Here is a 17,087-nt window from a genome sequence, read left to right as displayed (position 1 = left end):
GCGCTTAATCAATCCATGGATGTCTCAAGCGGAAGCGGGCCGGACTCCACCCTATGCCCGCTAGCACGAACTATCGACTCTTGTACGGAGTACTCTGTATTTGTGGTTCCTCCCTCATAATCGACATGTAGTTAGTACCTAATTTTGCAAACGTTTTGACTCGTATGTTGTACAACCTTGGAAGCCCCACCTGTAACATACAGGGTAGGAATAACTAATCTCACACAGCTGAACTGCATACAACATAGGTACCTACATATCTAGCTCGGAGTGAGCTTGCATGCCGAGTTTTCCGCTGGAGAACGCCGATCATTGACTTGTCACCGAGCATCGCCGATCGGGTCTGATGTTTGGGAACCTTTCACCGATCTAAAAAGGAGGACCCAGTCACGTCGCACTACGCAAGGTGGGCCCAGACACCCACTGACGTCTTATCCCTCATCTCGATCTTCAACAATGCCGATATGACACTTGACTGGTGGAAACCACCCCCACCTGACCCTCGAGAGATCCAGTGAAAATGTCATAGTCCACGTATGTTGTACTATTGGCAAAAGGCTATTGCCAATTACCCTGTGCAGAAAATCCCTTGGTTCTGAAATGGGAGTAGAGCTCCGCCCCAGATGGAGAATGCCGAGTAGCATACTTATATGTATGTGCCCTCAGTCACGTCAAGGGTTTCTTTTCCTACAGGTGAAGTGAGCTTTTTTTTCCCCTCCTCGTCTTTCACATTCCTTTTGCTCTTCGATCAATTTCGCCCATCATGAAGCTTCAATGGGCTGGGCTCCTCCTTGGGGCTTCCATTGGTGGAGTCAATGGTATGGCCGAATACATGCACCAAGCTATGAGAGGAGAGCGTGTTTCTGGCTATGGCAAATCCGACAACCCTTCCTTTGTACCGGAATTCAAAGATGAATCTCCTCCTTACCAAGGTCACCGAATCCCTCGCCAAGACTGGACCTTGACATGCAGCAGCTCCGCTGCTGACTTCCCATGCAAAAATGCGATCGATGGCAAGAGCGATACTGCCTGGCACAGCGACCCCTCCGACAAGGGACACACTTTCATTGTCGATCTTGGGGCGTGGTACCAAGTGGGCGCCGTTGTTGTCCTTCCTCCAACTGATACGGATACCGAAGGTCTCATTACCCAGCACAAGATCTGGGTCAGCGAAGATCATGAAACTTGGACCGGGCCTGTCGCATATGGAATGTGGCCCATTACAAACAGACAGCGAATGTCTGCGTTCGAGCCATCATCTACCCGTTACCTCAGAATCACTACCGATGCCGATAAAGAAAATCCCTGGATCGGTATCGCTGAACTGAACATCTATGGAACTCTGTACACCATTCCTCGTAACCCTGCTCTAGGTGTCTGGGGGCCAACTCTTGATTTCCCAATTGTGCCTGTCTCCGGTGCTCAGGAGGGATCTGGCATGCTTGCTCTTTGGTCCTCGTGGGCCGATGACCTATTCCATTCGACCCCCGGAGGAAAGACTGTTATGACCCGATGGAACCCATTGACTGGCGAGGTCACCAAGCGCACCGTCACCAACACCCACCATGACATGTTCTGCCCAGGAATTTCATATGACGGCACCGGTATGATGGTCGTGACTGGTGGCAATGATGCCTCCGAGACTAGTCTCTATGATTCTACCAATGATGAGTGGGTTCGCGCAAGCGAAATGCAACTCCGTCGTGGATACCAGGCCTCTACAACTCTCTCCGATGGACGCGTCTTCGTCATTGGAGGTTCTTGGGCTGGAGCTTCGAACGTTGAGAAGGATGCCGAAGTTTATGACCCTGCTACCCGAAACTGGACCATGCTTCCTGACGCTAAAGTCCATAACATGTTGACGGAGGATATGGAAGGTCCCTGGCGAGCGGACAACCATGGCTGGCTCTTCGGCTGGAAGGATCTGAGTGTTTTCCAAGCTGGGCCTAGCAAAAATATGAACTGGTACTCCGCTCATGCCAATGGAACTACTAAGGCAGCAGGACGTCGTATGGACGATGAGGATTCTATGTCGGGCAACGCAGTCATGTTCGATGCCGTTAAGGGAAAGATTCTCACTCTCGGTGGCTCCCCTGATTATGATAAATCATGGTCCACAAACGCCGCCCACATTATTACCATCGGCGAACCAAACCAGCCGCCGACGGTTAAACCGGCCGGACGAGGCACTATGCACTATGAGCGTGTGTTCCACACTTCGGTCGTTCTCCCCGATGGAAAGGTCGCGACCTTTGGTGGCCAGCAGTTCGGCATTGCGTTTAACGAGGAAAATGTTCAATTTATTCCTGAAATCTATGACCCTGAAACCGACACTTTCACCAAGATGCAGCAGAACAATGTTGTCAGAGTATACCACACTGTGTCAATTCTCCTCCCAGATGCTCGAGTATTGAATGCAGGCGGTGGCCTCTGTGGCAACTGCACGGCCAACCACTATGATGGCCAGATCTTTACACCCCCCTACCTCCTTACTGCCTCCGGCGAGCCCCGTCCCCGTCCAGAGATTATTTCAGGCTTGAAAGATTATGCCTCCGTGGGCAGCACTCTGAGATTCCAGACATCCGGCCCGATCAAGAAAGCTTCCTTGATCCGTTTGGGAACCAACACTCACACCGTCAACACTGATCAACGCCGCATTCCACTTCATATTTATCCTACCTCAATCTTCTGGAATACCTACATGGCTACCCTGCCCAAGGACTCGGGTATCCTGATTCCCGGATACTGGATGCTGTTTGTTATGGACCGTGATGGCGTGCCTAGCATTGCCAAGATTATGATGATTGGCTTGGACAACACGAAGACTATCCAGCCAACAATGGAGGAGTCGCTGAGCGAGATGGATGAACAGAAATGTGAGCATGAATTACTCCAACTTGTTGCCAACTTTTGCAGCCGAGACTAACTGACTTATACAGACGTTGGATCGTTCATGAGAATTGAGTTGCTGAAGAGAAAGTGGTTTTAAGTGAACCCGGTATATTTGAAGACTCGGGAAAGTTTATATAGTGTTTTGACGTAAATACAGTGTTACTGTTTTTACAGCTATAATTCGAATCTGACAAGTTACCTAAAATCTCGAGCTTGAACTATGTATTTGCCGTAGTCTTATTTCTGGTCAAGATTATACAAAGCCTATCAGTTATAGGGTCAAGGTAAGTATGCGCGCCAAGTCTAATATATTGGTGAGCGATATAAATTACATTCACATATTTATTTGTACTAACCACAGCAGAACCAGTACTTCCGAGGCCATAGGCCCTTATATGGAGAGAAATCGTTGAACACTGAGCTCGAGGAAGCCGCTCAAGACAAACCCCTTGGATCCCTTTCCGGGGTATTGGACATCGGCTATAATATGACAGCAGATCTGCAAAAAAGTCTCAATTTGCTAGCCTCTTCAGATACTTATAGGACTTGGGTTAAAACTCTATCGAATAAAAAAACATACTTATAGAAAGGATCATAGAGTACGCCGAGGGCGACGTATATAAAAAAGGGATCACGTTTTATACTACTAGAGAGAGTCGTACGACTTAAAGTAGATCTATCGGATCGCTTAGAGGCATATAGATCTAGAATGTATAACCTCGGTTAACCTAAGCATAATATATACTGGTAGAACTCGGAATATAAACAAAGGTTTAGAGTTTAGTGTGGATATATATATAGTATTAGTTACAATTGCCTTCGTAGTAGTATTGTATATTGTATAACAACTTCTATCACTCTGACCAATCATCATAAAGGCCCCTTTATAGGGGGCCTATACCTTTTTTATGCTGTTCGGAAGCCGAGTAGTGAGTAGTCGTCTTTTCTCCATGTTGCATTGTCCGATAAGAACAACAACCATCGACTTGCATTACGCCAGCCGGTCGGAGTAACATCGGCCTGGTGCAAAGGGCCAAATAAACCTTTTGCCCTAGTTGATTGTCACGTCCTACTTACGTTGTAGGTACCTACCTAGGTAGGAGGTATAGTTACTCCGTACTGCCAGAGAGAGTCGTGCCCAGGACTCAAAGTGGATCCATCGGATCCACCTGAGGTACCAAGGTACCTAGGTACATAGTTATGTATTGAACCAACTTGTATGTGAAATACGTTACGGAAAAGTTTTAACGCCCCACACTGCCGCTTACCCTTCTACCAATGAAAGCTAACTAATAATGGGCGGTGTATCCAATTGAGAAGGCGGTAGGGGAAGGAAATAGGATTAATAAAACATCCGGTATGCCGGTCTTCATGCTTCGACAGCTTCGACATATCAACAAACCCCACATAATCGCGGGGTCAACAATACCTACTATGGATGCACCCAGTCTCTTCTGGGATTCCTTTTTCTAATTTTAATTTAGATATCCGCTTCGGCCAATTACTGACCATGCACATCGAGACTCAGTCCCTTTGGATGACTGCCAAAGCCAAACTGGACAAGATTGACCAGAAGCTTCTCGACTTTGAAAGCGACGATGGTATGAAGAGAACTCGGCAAAATGAGCTTGATATATTAGAGAGTCTCGAGCGAACTACTCGGGAAGCATACAACACATGCGTCCACAAGAGATGGCAAATCACGATCCCAGGAAAAGGAAAGAAAATTATCATTCGTGACCTCCTGAGCAAAGTCGCACACTGTATCGAGCTATTCAAATCAGTGGGCGATCAGGCTGTGCAGTATGACCCGGGCCATGCTGCCTTACCGTGGGCGGGAGCTCGATTTTTATTGCAGATTGCTATCAACGATTTCAGCAAATTTGATTTCGTTGTACAGGGGGCCGAAAGAATCGCCAGAATGACGGCACGGTATAGAATCATCGAGCAGATTTACTCCCAAAAAGGTTCAGCTGCCTCGGAGCAGCTCGAGGAGGCCGTTGTGAGGGTATATGGCTCGATCCTCAAATACCTTGTTGAGGCCAAACGCTACTTTGAACAAGAAACAGGAGGTGAGCTCATATTGCCAATTTGGACTGTAGCTGGGGAAAGCTCACAATCTCTAGTACGAATTTTGAAAAGTGGGCTTCTTGGACAAAATGATTTCCAAGATCTTTTGGAGAAAATGGAAGCGGATGAGAAATTGGTCGACAGATGCGCAAGCTTGGTTCAAGCTGAGAGTAGGTATTCCACTCCCCTTGTTTCGTTCGCGCTGCGTAGTTGATCACAATTTTATAAGTGGACAACGATATTGCCTCTCATCTTGCGACTTTGTCATTAGGTAAGGAGATGACTTAATCCATGAAAAGATACACCACTGATGGTTCTATAGAGATGGAGACATTTCAATCACTGCGAGATACGCTCCGTCAAATGGCAGAGCCAATCTCACAGGTATCCTTCCAATTGAACAAGTTTGAGGATCATTTAGACAGTAAGTTTCCCTGGTTAACTGATCGCAGCAATCTGACCTCTTTTTCAGGTATGCAGCGACGGCAGATGTTGGACTGGTTGTCTACTCAACCGTATCTTGATCACCATACCACGATCAAATCCAGAGTCCTGGATAAAACGTGCCAATGGGTTCTGCAACATCCAAGTTTCACTGAATGGAAATGTGAAAGCACAAACTCGCTGCTTTGGCTTCATGGTGCTCAGGGTGCTGGCAAAAGCTGCCTAGCATCGGTGGTCATTGACGATGGAATGGATGTCTCCAGTCATAGTGAAGACTTCGCTCACGCCTACTTTTATTGTTCACGCAACACTGCCGAGCCCCAACGTGGGAATGCACAGAGTATTCTTGGGTGTATTGCGCGTCAGCTTTCCAGCCCATCTTCAAACCGACCCCTCGCTCCCCCAACACTTTCTCTTTACAGGAAAATGCACCTGGCAGATGGGTCCATGAGAGCTCCCAGTCTGTGGGAATGTCGTGATTTAATCGTAGAACTGACCGAAGCTCATTCCCGGACGACAATTGTGATAGATGCTCTGGATGAGTGTGCCAGGGAGGAGCGAGCGGAACTTGTCGAGGCACTCGAGTACATTATCAATAACTCCACTAGCCTCGTGAAGGCTTTTGTCACTTCGCGCGAGGAGGGTGACTTGAGGTTATCTATCCAGGCGCACTCCGGGGTTCAGGTGACGTGGGTAGAGAATGGGCCCGATATCGAGAAATTTGTGAATTTTGAAACAGACAAACTTGTTGCAAAGAACCAGCTACTTGGCTCTATCCGAGTCAAGGCGACAAAGGAGGATTTGAAGACATTGATCAAGAAAGATACCATTTATAAGGCTAATGGGATGTGAGTTCGGATCTTTTTGGGCTTTGAATTACACAAAGGCTTACACGGGTTAGGTTCCGTTGGGCCCAATTGCAGCTGCAGAGTCTTCGTTGGATTCGGACAGAGAGGGACATCAGATTTGCTATGTCGAGGATCCCGCGTCCACTCAGCGAGCTATACGAGGATCTCTACATAAAGGCACTCGAAAGCACCGAAGAGACAGATCGGGCTTTGTTCCGAAACACGCTGAAATGGATGTTATGCACGACGAGAGTTTTTGGTTGGGAAGACTTCTCCCTAGCTATCACGGCCTTCGTGGATATTGAGGTATACGAGATTGATGAAGACTTCATCTTAGATCTTCTCAGCAATTTCGTGATCTCTCAGACAACCCAAGACGGAAGCAGGACCTTCCGTTTCGCCCATCTGTCAGTGCGAGAGTTTTTAGAAACGAAGCCCGAATATTCCATGGAATCTAGCAACACCTTTGCCGCCGAAGTATGCTTGTTGAAATTGCTCGGAGCTTCCGGGTCGCCCAGTGCAGACCATTTTCTCAGCGGATTGGGCCTCAGTGATAAAGATACCGTAACTTTGTCAGAGATTGACTCTTACAGGAAAGGCATACATGACTACTCCTTGCGAAATTGGAATATACACTGCGTGGGCGCAGGGGAAACGAATCGATCAGACGAGAAACTACACATTTTCCATCTCTTGCGCTATTTTCTTTTTGATGACTCGGATTCGGACTGTCCACTGAAGTGTTGGGTACATTCTCGCCAACGCCGCAAAATGGAAGGCGTATGTGGAGTGCATCTTCTCCAGCTATTGCAGAATTACCATCGGTCCCGGGACCGGGGAGTTTTGCTTTCCTGCGTCTTCGGCTTCAGTGAAGTTCTTCGCACCAATCACTACCATGATCTCGATGATGATGTCAAAGAAGCATGTATTCTGGCGGCCGTGACTCACTCCCAGTATTATATCTGGGAGTATTTGATGGGAGAAACAAAGGGTCGATTACTCCAAAAGCGCATTTTGAATGCACTAGTTGAAAACGACCATATCGAGCCGCTCAGATTGTTCTTGACTCTCATCGAGCCTGACCTGATTACCGTCCCGGTCATTCTGGATACTGGCTGTAAAGATAAGGAAATCATTGAGCTGTTGCTTGATCATAATAAAAATCTCCACATCACGACGGAGCTCATTGAAGAATCCATAACCTCTTACACGGCCATTGAAGCAATCCTCAGCCGAGCCCCCGACATCTTAATCACCTCTGAGATACTCAGGAATACTATAGTCGACATACCCATTGAGCGGCTGAGAGAGATCCTTGACAAGAATGGTGGATCAATCATTACATGTGAAGTTATCGCAGTGGCTACCTATTACGGTTCTAGAGACGGTATGCGAGCCAAAACAGAGCTTTTACTGGAACGCGCTGGGAAAGTCAAAGGGACCGAGAGAGCTATGATGCAAGCCGTTAGCTCTCAAGACAACTCTGAAGTGCTTGGGATTCTTCTTAATCACGGTTGGCCGGTAACAGAAAAGGTTATGGTGAAAGCTGCAAGATGGGGAAAAGTCGCTCCTTTCGAGGTTATGCTTAAGGCTGGTGGCCCAATTACGCCCAAAGTCATTGTTGGCGGAGCGCGAAATATCAGGGATGGGGCTCGAATGGTCAAGCTACTTGTATCCTTGATGAATCGATCGTTAGATGATGAACTATGGGTTCAAATGATGTTGCAATGCGCTCAGAATACATGGGGGAATCCCGAAACCCTTCAAGTGCTCCTTGAAATAAAACCTGGTTTGAAGGTTGCAGAGGAGATTTTGATTGCTTGCACGGAAAATTCTATAAAAGGGAACATCATCCTGGATGTCATTCTGGAGGATAACCGAGAGATGCAAGTTACCGATGCTGTGATCGTACACGCATTGAAACAGTTGGACTACGACGAAACCATATCGAAACTTCTCGACCGTCACGGCTCGACACATATTTCGAGCCAGATGCTACTTGGTGCTGCTCAGAATCGCCGATTCGCAGATGAAATGACCAAGCTTTTATTGCAGCGAACCGCAACGATTGAAAAGCCATCCTCGGTGGTTGTTGACGCAGTCATCCGTAATCAGTGTTCGGGTTATAAAACACTCCAGATTTTGGAGAGCCGTTTCGGACAGCTTGATCTCTGCGAAACGAGTGTGCAAACTGCGGCCGAGTCAGGCAATCACGCTATGCTGACCTTGGTATTGGACCGATGCTCAACCACCGAGGCCACGCCACCTGTTCTGTTAGCCGCCGCGGCCAAGGGGAGCTTGGAGGTGATGAAGCATCTTTTGAAACTAAATAACGCCGTTGTTACCCAAGACATTCTGATTGGGGCATCAGGAAATTCCGGTTGTAGCCTTGACATGCTCAGGGTGCTTTGGAAGTTTGCCCCACACATCGAAGTATGCCCTCAGATGTTTCTGAATGCTGCATATGCGACGGATGTTGAGTTTCTTTTTTCCCATGTGAAAGATTCCCAGTTGTGCCAGGATATTCTAAATGCAGTGATGACAAAAAAGAGACACCAAATGATTGGCGTGATTGGGTATCTGTGTCTACACTAAATCTCATTCTCGAGAGTGAGTTTGAAGTTTCAGTGACCGATGGACTTATAGTCGGTGCCTTAAAAGCCGGCCGGGGATGGGTTTTGAAGACTTTGTTTGCCCACCGAAAAGATATTGCAGTATCACAGGATATGGTAGACACAGCAGTCGAGCGAGCAGTCGAGCAGGACGACTATCGGCCCCTACAAGTGTTAGTCAAGTACGGGGACTCGTGTGGATTGAACCTGCATGATGCACGACTTATCCTCGCTAATTTCCTATGGGGTTTTAGCGAGGAGTGAGTATCTCCATCCTTGTCAGTCATTTTGCTGAAGAAAGACCTTTGAATATACCAGTAGTATGAATATCATGTTATTGGGAAGGCCTACCAGGCCATTAAACCAAGTTTGGCCTTAATGAATTAGATCACGGCGGCGTTAAGTGTAGGTAGGGTATGGCTTGATAATATGCGGGTTGTTACAACCTGCCCCTGGACTGGCGAGTTACAAACTAGGCCAAAAGACCACTATATCTGAGCATTACGCTCAGATAGTCCAGGCTCCGTTATATATAGTGCGTGTCATGACACGGGTGTTCGTATAGGACATTTTTATCACCATGCGAAAATAACTGGTGGGATAGTCAGAGTTTTGGTCCGGCACTGCACTTCTTCTTTGCTTGGCCGTTGTAGCATACGTATAAAACAGCACAGTTTATGCGCTAGTGTCCAGAGTATCAGAAGTCTAGTATACTATTCTAGTATACTATGTATGTTGTAGTTTGATGCGCTGTGTAACAATACCATGCCTCAGGCATTTATTGTCGCCTGAGGCATAAATTCACATGAGAATAATGCTAAAAGACGAACACAAAATGCAAGGATTTCAAGCTTTGTGTCACTAGTTCTTTATTTTTGCTTGATCTCATCTCTGATTGTATCTTCTCAAATCAAGGCTTCATCTGTAGATCCGTTAAGCTTCAAATGTTGTTTAAGCTTGTTATTGGCCGAACTCAAATCCACCTCCCTCGCAAAAAGCCAAGCAAAACATTCCGACCTCTCGTCCATTGACCTTTCTATCCTTTTCTTATATTGTGTTTCGGCGATACTGGGGCATTAACAGTCGAGATCTAGAGAGTTTCAAGTCTCAGGGGTACTGCAAACATGCCCAGTCCTCCATCACACCCATATTACCCCCTTGATGCCAATGTTGTGGGTTATGAGCCCAACCGGACTCCAGTGTTGGAACTTCTCGTCTCTGCTGGTGGGGCATGTACTATTCTTCTTAGTGTGATTTTTGCGCTGGCCAGCTATGTGAAACCGACACTGCGCATGGCGGATCGAATCGCCATCTTGTGGTTTGTGCTCTGTAAGACGCCAACCGAGAAAAGATGAACATGAAGGTTGAATATTGACCAAAATGGGGATTTATAGCTGGAACTCTGCACTGCTTCTTCGAGGGTTACTTTATGGTCCACCATGACCATATGGCTTCTGCCCAAGATCTTTTTGGGCAACTATGGAAAGAATATGCTCTATCGGATTCCCGGTATATGACCTCGGACACGTTGGTGTTATGTATGGAGACAATGACCGTGGTGAGTCCCACCACTATGTATCAACATAGTATAGTATTATACACTCGAGGATTTCACCGCTGATTCCCTGATTCCTACTAAGCTCCTGTGGGGACCATTGTGCTTCGTTGTTGCATACTTGACCGCAACCAGGCATTCCCTGCGCCACCCGATCCAACTCATTGTGTGCATGAGCCATCTGTACGGCGACACCTTGTATTATGCGACCAGTTTGTTTGACGACTATGTCCACGGCCGACCATATTCCCGACCGGAGCCGTATTATTTTTGGCTGTATTACTTTTTGATGAACTTCATCTGGATTATTGTCCCGGCGTGTATGTCTATGTCCTGTAGTTCCCGGGATTCTCGTTATAAGCTGACCATTTTTTTTTATTTATTATAGACTATCTCTATCACAGCATCTCCACCATCTCAGCTGCACTCAAACGTCAGTCGGAAAAAGACAAGACTAAGTAACACCTCTTTCGTCATAGCTGGTATAGTGGGGGGTCGAGGCGTATGTTGTAGTGGAGCATTGGGCTAGAACCTTTTTGTACGAAAGAGGTTGAGATGGAAGAGATGGGTCAGAAGGGGGAAATTGGTCACTGCATAGTACTTAGGATCATATGATAGCCCTACATGATCATTAAATGAGGACTATATCCTATCAATCATTTATATTCAGGGATTTACTAGGGTTTAATAGGTTTAATAGGTTAATAGGCTTATAGGCACACTAAGTCAAAGTACCCTATGACATGCACAGGGGGCCACCTGACGCGCAACTCGGCAATATTCCTCATATTAATTATTTTTACTTGTATCTCCCCAATGATTTCTTTCTTAATTTTAAGATCCAAGGTCATCTCTTAAATAAACACTTGAAGGGGGTTAATCCTCTATTACTAACTAGTTAGTGAAGGTTGTTCGTGACTTGGTTTCCCGGCAACCAATTTAGTGCGGGAGGGGGAAGAGAGGCTTATCGAACTTGTCAGCCCCAACCTCCAAGTCTAATTGTTTATATGATCCCTGAAGGAGATTTTCCGATCCCCAAAAAAAAAGCAAATGCTCCAAATTTGTTAAACATCTTTGGGGGCTTTGGTAAGTTTACTATGACAGTCTAAGTCAACCAAACCCCCCTGTGTTTTGGTGTTTTGTTCGGGTACCTGCTTGGACAACCAAAACCGAGAGAGAGAGCTTCCTACTAAATGTTGGCTTCTTTTCCCCTCGTATAGGTACCGATGCCATCTCCTGCGACGACACAACGTCCCTCCAACCGTGGAGGAACTGCAAAATCCACAAAACCGCTGGACATCGGGGAACCGCTGGGGGTACACGACACGAACACGGTGCGCTCTAGAGTGCGAAAATGGCAGCAACAAGGCGGCGGGGTTGTGACAGTGGACGACCCCTATGCTGATGATGATGATGAAAATCATGCGAAGCCGAAACCAACACCTGCCAAGGTCAAGGTAGAGAAGTCGGAGAAGGTGGACAAGGTGGACAAGCCGAACAAGGACAAACCCCCGACCACAAGGAAGCGCAGTCACAGCACACCCCGCAAACGTGTGGTGAGCGACGAGCATTGGAAACGAACGCGAAATCGAGCCTCGACCCAATCCTCGTCGCGCAATCTACCTGCACCTAAGCGCATAGCCGAATATACCACAAACGAAGGGCAGCCGAAGTCTTCACGGGGCAAACACGACAATAACGAAGACGAAGACGGGAAATCTCGTGATCTTCCTCGATCTCAGACAAACCGCAGCACTGGGGCGGGGTCTAAATCGCCTATTCGCGACACCAAGTCCGCAGGTGCGCGACAAAACATCGATACAATCACGGAGAGCGACTATGAGACAGACCATCCCAAATCCGTCGAGCCTTCGGAGCTCTCGGACAGACTTCGGACACGCTCCCCTCCCCCAGAGGATGCGTGGGCAGCAAGCGAAGCGGATTTCTCCGAGCTGTCGAAAAGACGCAAGCGCGGCCCAGCAAAGCCCCCCAAAGGTGGTATATTCGCGCACATGATCGACGAGTCCAGAAAGATGTTTGGAATCCCCGAGCCCGAACCGCCGAGACCTACACCTACGCCGACTACGGGCCGTGGAGCCAAAATCGAGGCATGGCTCTCTGACACACCGGATCCTTTTATGGATGAAGCCGGATCTAAGAATGACATACCAGCTCCTCTGGATCTGAAGTCAGGCCGAGCAAGACGATCTCAAAAACTTGCAGACGGAGACCTACAAGCTAGTACCGAGTCTGAACCATCAACGATCAGCGAGCGCCCGAAGAGCTCCGATCGCCCAAAGAGCTCTGTGAGTAAGAACTCTAAGGGAAAGGACAGCTCTTCTTCCATCGAAAAAGCACCAAAGGCACAAGCTCGCGACATAGCGTCAGAGTCGAAGCGGGCTAGTATAGATAGGACCTCCAAGTTATCTGCCAAGAGCAAAGAGGACAATCCTGTCGAAGACAACAACAACAAGCCTTATGAGGATAGTCTAGCGCCCTCAGAGTCGGAGTTTCATCCCTTCTCTGACGGCGGCTCTGAACTGTCGGGACATATTGCACCCGTACCGCTTGGCCATAAGAAGCCATTCCCGTCCACCGGTTACCATCGTTTATCAACGATTGCTTCTTCGGAAACATTGAGCACCAGTCTGACAGATCTAACTGAGCACGTACCGAAGTCTACCTCCACCGAAAAACGTCAATCAAAACTTGCGGAGGAAGCAGAAGAAGCAGAAAAGGATGACCAGTTTGACCCAGACTCGCTACCTGTGGTCTCCTCGCAACTGAAAAGACGGCTTACCACTCACAATGACCTCATGTCTGTGCTATCTATTTCGGCCTCGCGGAGTAGAAGCACTCGATCGAATCGAAGTATTCGCACTAACAAAAGTCGTCTGGCCCATGCAACAGTTGACGATTTGCTCTATGAGCTTTCGGGCGACGAGACGAAGTATATGCGCGAGCTGAAAACCTTGGTCGGGGGTGTGATCCCGGTCCTGTTGACTTGCGTGCTGTCCCGCTCTGATTCGGCCATTGCCGCAGGCCTGTTTAGGCCGTCTTTGGACCCTGAAGACGATGTTAACTTCTCAAAGCCAATTGTTAACATGGGGGTGGCGATCGAGCGCCTGAAGAACCTGCACAAGCGAATCCCGCAGGACAACGCGGATGCATTGCTTACATGGGCGCAAGGTGCCCAGAGAGTCTACCGCGAGTACTTGAAGGCGTGGCGACTTGGATTCAAGGATGTCATTGTCAACCTAGCTCCTTTGGAAGAAGATGAAGTCACGAACGATGCTGACACGAAGAGCCTGGATGAAGGCTTGGAGCGAGACGAAAATGGCGACATTGTAGACAGCGACGGAGAAAAGGTCGATGTAGCCTATCTGTTGAAGCGGCCGTTGGTACGTCTAAAGTATCTAGCGAAGAGTTTCAAGGGCATCAATATGCTGGAGCCGTCGCCAAAGGCCGAAGAAACCGCCGCCGCCTATCAAAGTCTTGTCATTGATGCCCGAAAACGTGTCCGCGATGAAAGAGCGAGGTTGGAAGATGACTCGGCTGCCAGTATCGACCCAACACGGACAAGAGACCCCATGACCTTAGGCGTCCTCCGCGGCATCGGTATCGATCAGACTCGCCACGTCCGTGCTCGTGATTTCTTCAATCTATCGTTATATCACTCAAGCGGACAGCTTGTGGATTGTCGAGCCGAGCTTCTGTATCGAGACAACGCCTCGAGCAAAGGGCCTGGAGGCGATCTTTTGATTTGTGAAATCGATCATTCCGATCGCTGGCTTCTCTTCCCTCCCATGGACCTGAGATGTGTTTCGGCACGCAGGGGAGAATCGAAACATGAAATCGTGCTCATGCTGCGCAGTGCTCCTGGAGACGAAACCAAGTACTGGCAAGAATTGATCTCCCTCCGCATTGACGAAGAAGAAGTTGGATCTGAGTGGGTCTCACTGCTCGGATCTGATCCCGTTCCGCCATCAATTTGTCGAAGCCAAAGCTTCATCAGCCGAGCCAAGCAAAACAAGGCTCGAAAACCCTCCGCCATTAGTTCTCCGCCCAGGCCACACCCAAATGACATTGATGTCCCCATCGGCGAGAAGGCGACTGGTAAACGACGCTCGTGGACCCCCAAAGAGCACACGTCTGAGCCAAGTACAGTCAGCTCTGTTACTGATCCCAGGAGCTCTTTGTCCTCAATCATCACTCGGGAGACTGATTACACAACTGGAGGATCCGAGCTGTCTGCAAAGCTCGCCCGCCCTGACCTCCCTCTCCTTCCTTCTACGACTCCCAGGAGCTCGCCAAGTAGCCCGGAAAAAACTCCCACTGGGCTCAAACGATCCAAGGCTAAGAGACTTTCTCGCTGCGGTGACAGCCCGGCTTCCGAGACTGCCTCTCAACACACTGTTGTATCTGAGAAAGCACCTGAACACAGCAGGCCTGCAGTTGTCTCTCCCCAAGCTCCAAGTACGCCAACGGGCGGTAGATTCTACGGCGAAACGGAAGAATCCCCAGCCAGGGGATCACCGAGAGAAAAGTCGCGTTCGAGGATTCCTCAGCCTCAGAAGACGCCTGTTCGGGAACCCGAGCCGGAATCTCCTAGGGTTTCGTCTGTACCCTCAGCAACTCTCCCATTGATTCCCAAAATCCGAACTCCTAGCAGCCAAACTCACCTTTCTACTCCGACAAGCATCGGCCCCGAAGAGGAGGAAGACTATCCTCCACTTGAATCCTTGCCCAAGCAAGAAATTCCCGAGACCCCAACAAGAACCAGGAGAAGGAAGTCCCGAAGACGGCCAAAGGACGATGATAGCCCTCCCCCTCCCCCGCCTCATCGCTCGCCTAGCCCTGCCAATGGCAAACGCTCAAATCCTCCAGTTCTCACTTCCAGCAGTGGTGGACTCAAGCGACGTGGCTCTTCTCCCCTGAAACACGAATATGAACCATCTACAGCTTCGGATTATTCGGATACCGACTCGGATGCGTCGACAGTCCGCCACTATTCCTACTCATCATCTGAATATTCAAGATCAGGTGGCTTCTCTGACTCAGACGAGGACTACTCCTCGGTATCTGAAGATGAAGAATATGTTACTCCCAAGCCAAGAGCACCAGATGCGGTTACTGACGCCAGTTCTCTGTCGCCTTCTAATTCTGTGTCGCAGAGTGGCTACCGTGCCGTCCCGCTGCAGCCCACTAAGACCAATAAGGCCATTGCTTCTATCTTTGCCTGGTCCGACAAAGGCAACTGGGAGAGTTTGCTTCCTGATGAATGTAGCATCGTCGTTAGTCCTGGCCTGATCGAGGCCTTCGCAATGGGCCCTGAACCTGATGAAATCTCCGATTCTACATCACCAAGACCACACATCTCTCTTGAATTGACACCACTCGTTCCTATTCGCCGTGGCACCGCCATCGATATCAGTATTCGCTCTCCTCCCACCGAGCGATCCAAGATCACATCTAGCAACAACATCATGTTCCGGTCAAGCAACCCTGACGAATGCGATGCCCTATACGGTCTCATCAACCAAGCAAGGATCAATAACCCAACATATATCGCGCTCCAAAATGCCCGCGGCCCATTCGATGGCCAAGTCTCCACCTTTGAACCTGCCCCGAAATCCGGCGGCGGCCTGTTTGGCTGGCCCCGCCGCAGAAAGAGCTACCGCGCATCAAGCTCCCCGCGCTCTTTAGCCGAAGGATCCGAAAGCAGCGTGGGAACCGTGAGCAGTGCATTCTCCGCCCTCAAACGTTTCGGCGCCAGCAGCAGAATGTTCAACATTTCCCGCTCAACCATCGAATCCCGCGCCAGCCGCGAAGGCAGTATCTACTCCGGCTCCGGTGACTCCGGCAACGACCCATCCCCCAACACGGACATGGGTCGCATCGCCGCAGCAGTCAAAGGTGCCGACGGGATCGGTCTCTCAAACGCCAAGGTCCGTCTGTACGCACGTGAATCCGCCTCCAAGTGGCGCGACATGGGCGCCGCCCGTATGACCATCATGCCCGCACCACCCAAGAACCCCTCGCGCCCCGGTACTGGTGTCAGCGGCCGCAGCGATAACAGCTCTCCGCAGGGCGACAACGGCGACAATTCAAGCGGGACTTCACCTCCCGGATCAGGCTCTGCCTCTCCCCGTGGCGCTATCTCGACTGAAAAGCGCATTGTTATCCGTGGTAAGACACGCGGCGAGACTCTTCTTGATGTCTGTCTTGGCGAGAATGCATTTGAGCGCATTGCCCGTACGGGCATTGCGGTTTCCATCCGTGAGGAGAACGAAGACGCTTCCATCGCCAAGAAGGGTGGTGTTGCTACTGGCTCTGGCAAGATATTTATGATTCAAATGAAGAGTGAGGCTGAGACGGCTTATACCTTTGGGCTTGTTGGTAAGCTCAGGTATTAATGAGTGATGAGTTGGTGTTGTGGTTTGGGGTTGGGGTATGGATATGGGGGGTTGTATTGTTGACTTTTTCTTTCTTTTTTTTTTCCTTTTCTCTTCTTATTCTTTTTTTTTGAATATCTTCAATCGTTGGCTCTTTTCTTTTGTACATTTAGATTTCGCTAGATGATATCCTAGCTGTGCAATAATGCAATGCCTAATGCCTTGATCTCTCCAGTATTTGATCACATAGATCAGTCGTGAATGTAAATTT

The 17,087-nt window shown here is 48.9% G+C and overlaps 4 protein-coding genes across 4 annotated transcripts; all 4 read left to right on the top strand.

Moving 5' to 3' along the window:
* Positions 1-763: 763 nt before the first annotated feature.
* Positions 764-2,989, top strand: N7516_005554 (uncharacterized protein; the record flags this gene model as incomplete). The annotated part of the gene is made up of 2 exons (XM_057218274.1): positions 764-2,876; positions 2,940-2,989. 2 exons carry the CDS (start codon positions 764-766, stop codon positions 2,987-2,989), a joined length of 2,163 nt encoding a protein of 720 aa, XP_057080157.1.
* Positions 2,990-4,402: 1,413 nt separating this feature from the next.
* Positions 4,403-9,130, top strand: N7516_005553 (Galactose oxidase/kelch beta-propeller; the record flags this gene model as incomplete). The annotated part of the gene is made up of 6 exons (XM_057218273.1): positions 4,403-5,132; positions 5,192-5,233; positions 5,285-5,386; positions 5,435-6,254; positions 6,308-8,734; positions 8,758-9,130. 6 exons carry the CDS (start codon positions 4,403-4,405, stop codon positions 9,128-9,130), a joined length of 4,494 nt encoding a protein of 1,497 aa, XP_057080156.1.
* An 860-nt stretch (positions 9,131-9,990) lies between these two features.
* Positions 9,991-10,883, top strand: N7516_005552 (EXPERA domain-containing protein; the record flags this gene model as incomplete). Its single annotated transcript, XM_057218272.1, has 4 exons — positions 9,991-10,195; positions 10,261-10,424; positions 10,507-10,741; positions 10,810-10,883. 4 exons carry the CDS (start codon positions 9,991-9,993, stop codon positions 10,881-10,883), a joined length of 678 nt encoding a protein of 225 aa, XP_057080155.1.
* Positions 10,884-11,647: 764 nt separating this feature from the next.
* On the top strand, positions 11,648-16,837 carry N7516_005551 (uncharacterized protein; the record flags this gene model as incomplete). Its single annotated transcript, XM_057218271.1, has 1 exon — positions 11,648-16,837. The coding sequence occupies one exon, from the start codon at positions 11,648-11,650 to the stop codon at positions 16,835-16,837; it is 5,190 nt and encodes a 1,729-aa protein (XP_057080154.1).
* Positions 16,838-17,087: the final 250 nt, after the last annotated feature.

Source organism: Penicillium verrucosum (genome assembly GCF_028828655.1).
Source record: "Penicillium verrucosum strain IBT 35672 chromosome Unknown utg000001l_segment0_segment0, whole genome shotgun sequence".
Classification (NCBI taxonomy): domain Eukaryota; kingdom Fungi; phylum Ascomycota; class Eurotiomycetes; order Eurotiales; family Aspergillaceae; genus Penicillium; species Penicillium verrucosum.
Note: the sequence above shows the minus strand (reverse complement) of the source record. Positions and strands in the feature narration are given on the sequence as shown.